A 13,912-nucleotide genomic window follows, 5' to 3' on the forward strand; every position below is an offset into this window, starting at 1 on the left:
CTTCTTAAGTTACACAAGATAATTTTACGAGTCATCGTGTCTAATATTACGTTATTAAGCACTGATCTCAAAATAATAACTAATAATTTAAAGATCGGTGTAATGAAGTAAACACTAAATATTCCTGCGACACTTAAATATTAAGTTTAACAATAAATATTCCTGCGACGGCTGCGATATTTTTAAAAAAACTGTGAATTCAAAATAATTTCTTATTTTAAAAATATAGTTATCGAGTTAAATACTAGTTGTAGGTATGTTACAAAAAATTAAAAATATTTAAAATCTTAAATTAAATATAATATGTCAAAGAGTGAAAAAATTGCATAATAATTCTTTTGAAATTTTTAAAAATCAATATAAATTTAAAAAGTTATTAGTGTTTTAAAAAAAAAATTCGGTTTTGTGAAGATATAAATAAGTTACGGTTATTTTTTGTTGTAAAAAAAAATATGATCACACAATTTAATGTAAAATCGGAACCAAAAATAGGCGGTTTTTAAGACACTAGTCTTAAAAACCGCCTATTTTTGGTTCCGATTTTACATTAAATTGTGTGATCATATTTTTTTTTACAACAAAAAATAACCGTAACTTATTTATATCTTCACAAAACCGAATTTTTTTTTTTGAAAAAATAAATCATTACTGCATTACTTAATTAAACTAAAATTGCAAATATATGAACACCATCACTGTAATACTTGATAATAAACATCTCTGTAATACTTGATAATAAAACTAATGCGACGTTTTAATTTCTACCGCGCACGTTTAAAAACATTTTTTTTTTAAAGTTTATCATTAAAATTACCGTTTAAAAATTAATTTTCTTATAAGTTATATGCAAGCTGTAGAAATTTTTATTGCCTTAACTTAACATTAATGGAAAACTATGTATATTTATTTATCAAATATTAAGACCAATATTTCACACTCGTGATTAAGTTTCACGCGGATAATATTTCTTTGGCAGCGACGTAGTTTGCGTAAAAAATTTTAATATTGTCTACTGTATGAATATTGTAATATTTTCATAAAACCCTCATTCTTTTAACAAGTTATCTAACGTTTCTTAAACGTTAAATAAATAAACTTTCGTTCACATAAGCTATAATCGGTGGCCGTTTAGTGGGAGTTTAACTGATTTAGCTAAATCCATGTCTATGTATGTGTGTGCGTGCGTGTATATTTATATATATATATATATATATATATATATATATATATATATGTATGTATATATATATATATATATATATATATATATATATATATATGTATATATATATATATATATATACATACAATTTATTTAATTCTAAATTTATTAAGTTCGTTTTAGATCAATTTTATGTCATACTAAAAACTTTGTAACCTGAACAACGGCACGCTTCGCCTTAAGGACAAAGGGAAAATTCTTGATATGCCGACTAGAACAGAAAAATAAAAAAGACTCTTAAGGGATTAGGATTTTACTCATAATTATTTTACCCGTTAATAAACAGCTTTGTCTTATTGTCGTCAGTTTTTTAAGAATATTAAATTTAGTATAAAGCTGAGGGGAAAAATTGTGGAGAAAAATAAGACTAATTTTGTGGAAAAATAATAACAATATTTAAATTTGTGAAGATTGTCTATTAAAGAAAGTAATACAAAATGTTAAAAAAAAAAAAAAAACATTTTTAGGTATATGAAGATGCTAAAACATTCAGGCTCATATCTAAAATAATGTTTATATCTAAGATAATGTAATAGGATTGAATTTTTATTTTATGCTCCAATCGTTGAACGCCAGCTTGATCAGTTTTTTTATCCTGAAAAATATAAAACTTTTTATATAAACAATGAGTGATGTGAATGTTCACACTACTATACGAAATAAATATTATATTTTAAAAACCATGATCGTCTGAGTATAGAAAAAAAGCTTATATAAAACAAGGAGCATTTTCTAATTGACTTAACTTCTAAACCCTCTTTTAGAGCCTAATTTGAGATCTGTTCTAAAATTTTTGACAAAAAGGATATTAAAAAAATTTAATAATTTTTTAGAATGAGATTGAGGCACGTTTTTATTATAGGGGATAGTTAACAAATTAGGTAATCTATTATTAGCTCCCTATAAACAGGAATATTATTACATGTAACCCCCTCCCTATCCTTTATTATATAATATGTGAATCATCCTTTAGCTACATCCCTTGTAGTTTTTTCAGAAGGAAAGGTATTATCTCACTTATTTCAGACAACTAATGTCTCTAATTGCATCTTTGTAATTTTTTCAAAAGAAAAGATAAGATATTATTTATTACAACTTATGTCTCTTATCTTACTTTGATCTTACAAGGGAAAACAAAAAAAAAACGACTAACAAAAATTAAATAAAGTATAAGTATTAAACAACAAAAGAAAAAAAAATGTTATTTAAAAAATAATTTTACCTAGCAGTCAATTAGTTAGCAAATACCAAATCTTTACTAAGGAGATCTACAACTAAAGCATATTTCAAAATGTCAAAATCATCTGCCAGATTATAATCAGCTTTACTAGTCCAGTAAGCAATGACATACAAAGGGCTATTTTTTGTTTTCATTTTTTCAATTTTTCCGTTGTAAATAGTTGCCTGACAAGTATTATTACTCCAAGTGTGAAAAATCTTTCGACCAATTACTTTACCTTCTAAAATATCTAGAATATTTTGTTTGGTCAATGGATCAAGCTTAGGAAATTCTACACCTAGATTTTGTCAAGTTAGATTTTTCACTTTTTTCTCTAATTTTTTTCTATCTGAAATTTGTCTTTTACTTATGTTTTGGTTTGCTCTATTTATCATTTATTTTCGCAATTCTAAGTATTGACTACAATTTTGCTGCCTTTTCTTTCTTCCATACGAAATTGCAAAATTTATCATTTGTTCCTGTTCAGTTTCATTGCATGAATCAATAAAAGCAAGAACATTGTTTTTTTGTGCTCATATTCGAGATGACAAATAGCACAAAGTAGCATTAGGGGAACATTTTTTAGTAGCATTAAACATGCCCATCACCTCCTCTGCAATGTTATTCACTCTAGCAGATCTTGTTTCAATCAAAAGATCTTTTGTTATTTCCATTTTAAAATAATTTTTAAATTATCTGTGAAGAACATCCACACAACAAGTTAGACATGCAGACATTTGTCTACAGAACATTTCTTCATTTAATGGTTTTTTTCTTATTGAAAGAAGCATGCTATTATTTGGTAATTCTCCAAAAAAGTCATTTGCACAAGTTAACAAATCTAATGGGACCATAGTGTATTTTTTAAAAACATTAATAACAGTTTGAGCTATATTAACTCCATATAGATGATGAACTTGATTTTCTACTGAGGTATAAAATTTCTATATCCAAGGACCAGTGAATAGTTTACCCAAAATTCCGAGAACTTGAAGTTCGGATAAGGCAGTTGAGAAATCTTCCCGTAGACGTGTTTGTAAGCCACCACATTTAACTGTACCAGTGGCTAAAAACTTTTAAAAAGTTTCATGATATGCAAAATAAACTCCAGCCAAGTAAAATGAAATATGCAGCTGATTTCCCCAATATCTTGGAATCAAACCACATGAAAAACCTCAACTGTACTGCGACAAGGCACTGATTCAAACTTAAAACCAAATCTTTGAGAAAAGATTTCCAAGATAATTGGAATGTTTTTTGTTGACACTTGATTAACAATTGCATCATAAACAAACAGTCTTAATTTGAATGTGTATGATTTATGATCTATTTTTGAACATTGGGGAGAAGTTTTTTTTTCACATAAATTTTTTTCAAGAATTGAATTATTTATTTGCAATGCAGTTATATATTTTTCTTTTTCTTGAAGTTGTTGATGCAATTGTTTAACATTTTGAAGCTCAGAGTTGATTTCTATTTGAAAATGTTTTGCTTGTTTTGCTTCATTTTTTAAATATTTCATTATTTTCTTAACATTTTAATTTTTCTCAACAGGTATTCTGGATCATACATATGTTTTTTAAGCTTGAGTATCTGTATTTCTTTTCGCTTCAGCTTTTGGAACTTTTTTATGTTTTTGTTTTTGTAACAGACTTTTTAGGCTGTTTATACGTTCAGTATTTTTTTTGTTCATAAAAACTCTATCACTGATGGCTTTATGCAACCTTAATGTAAGAGATGCACATGATGCACAATTAGTGGTAGAAGGTTCAACATTTACAGGAACAAGAGAATAGTTTATTTTATTATTAGACTGTTTGATATCTGATTTAATTTCAAAAGGCTCACGACAAAGAGATTTATAGTCCTGAAATCTAATAACAATTGATATGTTTTTGAATTTCTTAAAGTTGTTAATTACTTTTCTAACTCTGTGTTTGTATACGAAGTTGATATTTTTCTTCAGTGCTTTAAATGTTTTAATAAAATTAGACCCATTTGAATAATAAGAGAACATAACATGACCCTTTAATACTGGAATTCCAAAAGGTAATGGAAGGTTTGCTGAAAAATTATCATTAATGTACTGCTGGCCTACATCATGATTTGGTACAGACATTTCTTTAGTTAGCAGTTATGCCTATGATTTTGAATAAAAATAAAAATATAACAAATCTTTAACACCAGTTTGGTTACTAAAAAAAATTCGCAATAAAAAATTTTAATAGCTTTTTTAATAATGGCTGTCAAAAACATAAAATGTTCAAATCTAGATATCTTGGGAAGATCCTACAAACTTGAAATATTTTAATAGCATAGATAATTGATTGTTGTAAATGGCCATAGTAGTTTAATAAAGGTCCACGCTCATATTTTTGTTAAATTTAAACATAATAGATTACCTTAAATCTCTATCCAGCACAAATAATGAGATGGAGAATAAAATTAAACTGTAGTACTAAATAAAAGTGTAATTATTTCTTTATTAAAACAATAAGCAAAATATGATTTTTATACCAACTGAAGCGAGTAAAAATGATGAAGAACTAATATACTTTTAAAACGCATGAGAAGTTTGTCACACAAACAAGGAGCCAAAATATCACGGACGGCGCACAGTGGGACAGAGTGTGCCAAAATACCTAAAAATCAATGCCGGCATTGCACGGTGAAAATTTGTCATAATGGTGAAGACATGTTCATTAGAGGAAATATCTAGTTGAAAAAAATTAATAATAATTTAAGAGTTGTTTTATGCGGTTATTTGCACGTTAATTTGACATGTGTTCCAAAACGCTATTTTGCATTTTTTGTTTATCAACTTTTTTACGCTACTAATGTTTTAAATTAACTTTATTGACTTTCATTTTAAAATATATTATTTTAATTAACAATGTTTTTTTCGCTCAGACGTTTAAAAACAATTTAACGTAAGTGTAATCATTAGTTTTTGTGCATCGAAAACAGACAGTCTTCGATATTTTTTTGCTACTAACCTTTGCTATTAGGTATCAGATAAACCATCCTCCAATATCCTCCGAACATTTGATAATGCAAATCTCATGCTAAATGTATGTAAATAGCCATGCATCATAAATATTTTGCAACTTTTTGCAATAAAAAAAGTTATAGCAAAACATTGGTCTTCGATATATATTGGTTATATCTCTTTTTATAACGTATAAAAAACTTAAGTTTGTAACTTAAGTAACTTAAGTTTAAGCATAGAATATGCTAATGTTATAAAAACATAAGCTTCTTATCGAAAAACATTTTAAATTATGTAATAGTGGCTATGATCAAATTCTTAGGTGATGGCAGGACCGGAGTCAGGCAATTTCAGGGCCTGCTTTACAATAGTCTTTTACTTTAAAACCAAGAAATACACAAAGTACTTTAATGCTCCTGTTAACTTCAGGCCAGGTCACAAATTCGACGGCAGAGCCAACGAATATAAGTAATGGATGGATTTAATATCGATAATGGGTTCAATATTGCAAAGGTCTGTGGCAATCATCTTGACGAAACACCCTTAAAAAAGTTCTCTTGGAATAACGCAAAGGGATACTTTGTCAAAAGATACCCTGTTGTATACCCAGAGTAGCCGTTCTTTACATTCTTTTTTATAAATTTTGTAAATGGTAGATTGTAAGACTATAAAAGTCTTTACAATAGAACAGTTAAAGTGTGTTAGCGCTAATGGCAGTTGATTGGTTTTGAAACATCATAACTAAACGCATTTAGTGTTCAAGGTGAAAACTTTATATGATCAAGGACTCTAGTTAGCAACAAAAAGTTATTTTTAATCCGTCACAAATGAAAATTTAAAAAATCGAGGCGTTTAACCACTTTTTGAGAAATTAGAGATATTAAAATTGATTTAAATTTCTGATTTTATTATACGCCATCTTTTTTTATCACACAAAAGACAAGTCAGCTAAATCTAGAACAGCATTTTGGGATACAACATTTTTACTAATTAATGTTTGTTATTCTATATTGGAAAGCTTTTTTTATTTTGTGACAATTGTAATTAGAAAGGGCTATTTTTGTATAAATTAGAAAGGGCTATTTTTTTTTAGTCATCTGTGCTTAAGTAAAAATAAAAATAAAATTATTTTTTAATTTTTACTTTAACACATATTTCTTAAAAAACAATCTTACTAATTTAACTATGTAATCTTTAAAACACAAATAATTCAATTAAACACCAGATAAAAATATAAAGTTCTTCTATTAACTAAAACCCTGTTTCTGAATGTAATACTAATAATTCCAACTAATTTCTCACCAAAACCGGCTAATCCAATTAAGTGCCGAGTAAATAGTTAATTATTTTGACAGTTCCATAATGAACTATTTACTCTGCCAACAACAATTTCGAATTTGTCAAAATTGTTGTTGGCAGTCGGCAAATGTTAGCTAACGAGGACCTTTTTATTTGTTTTTCTGTTTTAGAGATCTTTCTAGGCCTTACTTAGTAAAAAACAAATACGTCATCCCCTCTTCCCCCCCCCCCTCCTTTAAGATCTTTTTGGGACGGCACTGTTCGAATCCTCTGAATATTCTTTTATGTTCTTTCGTTTAGCACCTCTATTTTGTACTTCTAGTATGACTTTGCCTCAGAATTCTTTCCGTCTTCATATTATCTCGACTTATACAAATTAGGATGTCAAAATCCGCTGTGATCATGTTAAAGATCACGGTACAAACCTTAATTGAAATAAATTTTGCACTGCGCTTTCCTCCATGTATTACCTGATTTTATCAACCATAAGGGATCGTCCATAAATTACGTAAGGCAAACTTTTTGAATAAACAAAACCAAAGGTTTTCCCTCGCAGATTCTTAATTAAAATAAAATATCAAAGTAGCGCATTTAAGTTGAATGAAAATCGCCCCGAAAAAGAGCTAAATATATTTTCAATTTTTAATATTTTTTTTTTTATCTTAAGCGATGTTTTATAAACGCTTTCTTAAAAAAAAAAACACGGTTTCATTAACAAAAAATTCGCGGATGATTTGAGAAAACGATTTTATTAAAACTTAAAATTTGGATGAAAGTTTTTCATTTAATAAAATTATTTCTGTACTTCAATACCATCTGCATTAGTGTGTTTCAAAAAAAAAAAAAAGTTTTTTTTTTCGCTTTGTCGCTAAATATTACACACTCCTAATCTTTCCCGCTGACCAATTCTTCTATTAATGTCAAAAAAGGCCATAAGGTCTCTAATACGTATTTAAAAAGGTCATTTTTTTTTGTGGAACATGACATTGTTTGCACAAACGTCTTTTGATTGTCACAACGCTAGGTACAACCTAAGTGACCATTATTTAAAAAAAAATTGATTAACTCTTTTGAGCTTTGATCAGAACAGTACATGGTTTTTTTGAGCCGGTACCCAACTAGAAAACATATATGGCGCATATACACGTGACATATTTACTTTTTTTATAATACGGCTTGTATTTTTTTTACTGACAAAATAAATAAACGGAAACAGTTACCTATAAGCATTGGTATTACGAACAAGAAAAAAGTATTGACGTTGAAAAAGTTAACCAAATAAAGGCGAATTATGGCATCAAAATAACATAATTAATTGATAGTGAAAAAAAACTGATTTAAAAAAAGCAAACTAAATCATAAAATTTACACGAATTAATAAAGAAAGACAATCAAAAAACATAATAAAGTCAGTATTCGGACATAGCGCTTCAAGCTTGAAGCGCAATGTCCGTATGGGTTAAAAAACAAAAAATTCTAATGTTGACTAATCGCACAATTTCATAATACAAACCTCAGAAGACCTCATTCCATTAATAAATATATAAGTAAAAAATATATGGGTAAAAAATAATTTGCATTTAAAACTGTTTATTAAATGATTTAACTGTTTTTCTTTCAAAGTGTATTTATACATATATAATTTTAAAACAACAATTGTCTATATAAATTTTATTTAAACATTAGTCATGTTTTTAAAATAAAAATTTATAACATAAATAAAAATTAACGGAAGAAAAACAAGAATCTGTTTCGGAAACTAGTCCTCCCACGGACTCATGTCGGCGTCAATGGCAATGCAGTTATATGAAGCGTAGCGAATGCGCTCTTCTGCGTGAGCAACACTACGAGAATAAACAATATCACATATTACCATATGCTTTATATCAGTTCTTATCATTTTTTATTATAAAAGCCTATTTAACCATCTTTTCAAACTCTATAACATAAAACTTTGTTATTATAATACTTTTCTTTGATAAAAGAAACTTTTAATAATACCTGTACTCTTTAAGTAAGATAAAAAAAACAAGCAAACAAAAAAACAAAAAACAAATAACGTCAAATATAAATAAGATACAAACTCTGAGTGTTAATTATAATCACAAATAAACGCTAGTTTAACTTGATAAATCTTTTACATTATAATCAATAACACGTGCACATTGATATGGATTATCAATAAGGTCAGAAAATATTTGTTGCTGGGTTTTTCGGTTTTGATACGGGCATAACATTCACAGTTTTTAGAGATTATTTAACTACGTGCAAAAGAAGTCATTTTACTATTTTCAATAAAATTCGATAAACCTTTGCTTACTCTGTTACCAAAATAAAGATTCTAAATTATTAAAACTATCAAAAAAAGTAAAAAATAGTTCTAAAGATTACCGGATGTAATTTAAAGTTTTAGTTAGCCCTGCTATGTTAAGATAAAGACTTTCGTGAACACATGCGTGTTAGAAGCAACTTTTTGCTTTTACCTTATTCTTCAGGTTAAAACTTAACCTGAAAAAAAGAAGGAAAAAAAAGGGTGCCAAAAATTTTTACATTTGGGGCCTGGACCCATGACGTCAAACTTATTAGCCAACAAAAAAAATTAGCGTAAATTTAAAAAATATATGTTATATAAATGACCTTGTCAAGCGGAACAAAAAATATGCAAAAACCGTATGCTGAAAACGTTTCCTTCCCAAGATATACCACTTTTAATAATGTATAAAACACAGACCCAGAATTTACAGACTCCTATAAAAAGACTAAAAAAATGGTTCCTTCATTCCAGCTTTTTTATATATTAATCATGCATTTTGTTAAAAGAGTTGAATTTTCTATTAAAAGCAATTATCTATTATGAACAACGAATGAAAGTTCTTTCTATGGGAATTTAAGTTGGTTCATTGGCATGTTTTTTCATTACGAATAATAAATTTTTTTTTTGTTTTTTAATGAAGCAAGGTTATTTAATGAAGCAAGAAAAGCATCATCATCTTGATATTTTGGAACTATATAAATAATACAAAAAATATGGAGGATGTTACGAACTGTAAACAAAAGAGATCACAAAATAAATTTTCGAGATGCATTATTTGTCAGAAAGATGATACTAAGAAAAAGGTCAGTACAGTCTTGTTGCAACTTTTCTATTTTGTAAATCTAGACATTTTAATTTTATCATGAGAATCCTTACCAATAATAATGGCACAACATTAGTCAGATTTGCAATTAATCAATCGTAATTACATCTTCAGACTTGGTGAACTCCATGTTGTATTTGCCTTTTTAAAAATAGTCGGCCATTCTATAGAAGGTAGTGGATTTGATACAGTCCTTAAAGAGGTAGCCATAAAACATTACGTCAAATTGCTGACGGAAAGCACATGAAGCGATGCATGGAAGCGTACATGAATATTTATCTTTCTTTTAACAAACTTTATTTAAAAATCCCATTACAACAACATCCACAACTCATAAATGAAATTCGGATCGGAAAAGATAAACTTGTTGCTGCAATAACTGATACCAAGTGCAATTTGAAAGTAATTACTGAAAATTGTGTTTTAGGTATCAAAGATTGCGAGGTTTTTATTATTTTTGATGAATTCGATAAAAGTCTATCACATTAGCTACTATTCCTGCGTAACTACATGGTCATGTATGAAGCTTTGCTACTCTTTGTTCATTCATCTCATGAAAAATACTGGTCTTTACATCTTGCTTCACTTTACAGTATGGTAAAATATTTCTTTGCATTCAACCAGATAAAGTACGCTTGACTTACTCCATTGTATTTGGCAATAATGATTGACCTTGAGTCCAATGATTTACAATCTTAGAATAATCTAAAAGAGAACTTTGCAGTAATAGTGAAAATTTCAGTAAAAGTGAAATACCATTCACAAGCATTGGTTCTGATCACGCATTGGGGCAAGAAAACAAAGTGATGAAAACAAAGTAACTGGTGGTGCAAAAGGCTTGACTCAAAACCCTTCTGGTTTGCAAAGCTTTTGTCTAACTGCACCAATACTAAATGTCACCAATACATTGTCTGAAGATTTCTGTAATAAGAATAATATTAGTTCTCAAAATCGATCTTGCCATTATCAACTAACTGGATTAACTTGTAACAGATTACCTACAAATGTTCAAAAATTACTGGATGCATTTAAAATGTTTGATATCAGTTTTCAAGGAAAGGAATCAGTTATGAACATTATTTCTAAAACAATATTACTTATAAAGATTTCAAAAAAGTTGTTACAACATGCAATAATTGACAACTATCTCTACCAGTGTTTCATTAAAGAGCGTTTAATTGGATCAGAATAAATTGATTCACCATTTAAAAAGTGTGCGCTATTAACATTTAAAACACAAGGAAAAAATATTACTATTAGTGTTGAGAAGAAGCTTGTTCAACTAAAAGAAGAATGAACATTATTTTTACGATTTCTTGTTATGGTACGGAAACGACCAGAGCTAGTCTTAGAGGATAGTATTGGCAACTACAAGTTTTCTGCTGCACCAAAACCAATGTTTACAGATGACATACAGCCCCTGCCTTCCACACATAAATACAAAATACTACATAAGATAGAATTGATATTCATTCAGTAGTATCTTACCACAATACGACAAGCAATACCAAGAGTGTAATCATTATTAACAGACTGGTGTTGGTAAACAGAGTTTACAAAGGTGCTTAAACAAGGTAGACCTTTTTATTCTACAAATAACATTATTAAAAAATGACTACTAAAAATAATACTTACAAAAATATTTAAGATTGAAAAAAGGGGAGAAAACAAATAATTATCTCCCTGATGCTTTTGATTTTTCCAAACTTATTCTTATAACTCTGATAAGATCAAATCATTTGTGCTGTTGCCTTTATTGTGAAATAGTTTATTAAATATAATCTGAACAAACCAAGGATCAGCTAAGACTGGTCAATCACATTAGAAAAACCTTTTGCAAAAGCAAAAGATTTTTTCAGCCTTGTGGCTTAGTTAAAGTATGTCAGTGCTGTTCAGCTAATCAGTCACATCCAAATCCCTGCACTGTTAAAATTACAACAACCATAAACCCTTTTTTGCAATGACGTTGTTAAATTGGTTGAGTAAATGTGACTTAAAAGTAAGGTTTGTGAATTTGACTTAAAAGTAAGGTTTTCACACTAACAGTGAAGATAAATTTTTTTTTTCAAATAGGCTTATTTGTATCGACATAATTTTGTCCCTGGTGTGTAATCTATAAGCACGATTTTGGAAAAAAAACAAAGTTAGGGAAAAAAAAATTAATATAATTAGATCTAATGTCATTACCAGTTCTCATTGTTCCATGCTCTCAGTTTATTTATTTATACTTCCCTCCACAAGATCTTCTTGATAAAATAAAAGATCTTTATATTTTGCACTTGATTTTGAAGATATTTTATCAACAGAGTACATTTTATCATTTAATAACTATCCTTAATCAAAACAACTCTTTGATAGCTTTGAACTCAAGAGAAATGAAAATGTGCCAAAAACTATTGATTGATGCAATGTTAAATAAGGTCAAAAATAGAAACTTTCCACTCATGCTGATGGATATTTTATTAATTTTTTTTTGTATTCTAAATAATAAAATAATGCTTTGCATTTAAATGATATTTATTCTCTCAACATATAATGAAAATTACTTTAAAAAATATGTTTGCTAATGGTTGAGCTTTCTTAATAGTTTTTTAAAGTTGGAAACACAGTGAAATCATGTGGGACTTATTTTTTCAACTGAAGTTAAAGAGTTAAGGTCATTGTGCATTAATAAAAAAAAAAATTTTTTTGGGATGCTTTTATGAAATTTTTCTTTAAGAATATTAATAGTTTTTGTCCATAACACTAAATTGGTGTGAAATTCTCTACATTTTTTGAAAAAAAATGTAGAGAATTACACACCAATTTACCTTTTCTATTTATGTGAACTGGGAAAGCGATTGTAATTATGAAAACCATTGTGCATTATGAAAACATTATTTAACCCTTAATTTAATCAAATTACTATCCCAGTCCCCATATATTATTATAATATGCTTAAGAGAATGTAAAAATGTTTTATATTTTTAAATTGGAAGAGAATTCAATATAATTTTTGCCCTTTCTAAAAAAATTGCTTGAAAATACCAAAACTGGATTTGAATGCAAAAAGCTTTATGCTATATTTATTCAGTTATTTCAACTTAAGAATTGTACAATTTTATATTATTCAAATCATCTCTGAAAGTAAAGAATAAATAACCAAATCAATATTCATAGTTTTTATTTGCAAAAAACAAAGGTAGTCTATGCAATCTCATGTAAATATAGCACAAATACTAAAAATGAAACTGAAATTTTTGTGAAAGCCATGTCTATAATAATTCTTTCCACTTTGGAATGTTAATTAAACTATAAAACACTTTGGAATGTTAATTCCAAAGTAAAACTACATATTACAGTTTTACAAAAATATGACTTTGACACCAAACAAGATTTTATTAAGATTTTTAAAACAACTATAATATATTCCAAAATATTCCTGATTAAACAAAATGCCTTATTCAAAATTTGCTTTGTATGAGTTATATGTGAATAAGAAAATGTCTGGAAAATATTGTTTTTTTTTGTTGTGAAAACATAGAAAAATGACACTAAACATTAAAACACGTAAATTTAAATGAGTGATAGAACATAACCAAGAATCTTTTTAAATGTTCAAGATATCTAACATGCAGACATGATGTCAAATACAAATGTTTTAAAATAATTAATGTAATAGAAGCTCGGAAAAATAAAATATCCTAAAATGTTAGCTTTTCCAAATTCTAAAGTTAGAAAAATAAGAATTTTTAAAAGTATGTTTTAAATATAATCAAAAAGTATAGTTCAAATTTTATAAAAAAAAAAAAAAATTAAAAAGGTTAAAGAGCTTAAAAGTCATGACTTTAATAACTGTAGTCAACATTAATAATAATTTTAAAATCAAATTGCGGTTATGGTTCTCTTCATAAGCGAGAAGTTCCGAGTTTCATCCCCACCACCCCTCTGGTAGTACCATGATTGTTTCTCTACAAATCGGCCTTGTTTGCCAAGGTTTGTGTTTCTGAGTTAAAGAGTTGAGAGAGGCTTGTAAACACAATAAAGTAGCTGACTGTAGTGGCCCT

At 27.8% G+C, this 13,912-nt stretch overlaps 1 protein-coding gene and 1 long non-coding RNA gene across 2 annotated transcripts in view; both read right to left on the minus strand.

Moving 5' to 3' along the window:
- Window positions 1-1,617: 1,617 nt before the first annotated feature.
- Window positions 1,618-5,051, minus strand: LOC136090795 (uncharacterized). The gene is made up of 3 exons (XR_010643726.1): window positions 4,844-5,051; window positions 2,445-4,581; window positions 1,618-1,817 (listed from the first exon to the last, which is right to left on the minus strand). It is a non-coding gene; the product is annotated as an uncharacterized LOC136090795 (long non-coding RNA).
- A 3,267-nt stretch (window positions 5,052-8,318) lies between these two features.
- The window catches only part of LOC100199141 (E3 ubiquitin-protein ligase HECTD3), a 33,952-nt gene continuing 28,358 nt past the window's right edge, over window positions 8,319-13,912 (minus strand). Inside the window, exon 21 of the mRNA XM_065817761.1 lies at window positions 8,319-8,573. Coding sequence (XP_065673833.1) covers window positions 8,489-8,573 — 85 coding nt within the window. The 3' untranslated portion in view covers window positions 8,319-8,488. The remainder of the gene's footprint in view (window positions 8,574-13,912) is intronic.

Source organism: Hydra vulgaris, chromosome 14 (assembly GCF_038396675.1).
Source record: "Hydra vulgaris chromosome 14, alternate assembly HydraT2T_AEP".
Lineage (NCBI taxonomy): Eukaryota > Metazoa > Cnidaria > Hydrozoa > Anthoathecata > Hydridae > Hydra > Hydra vulgaris.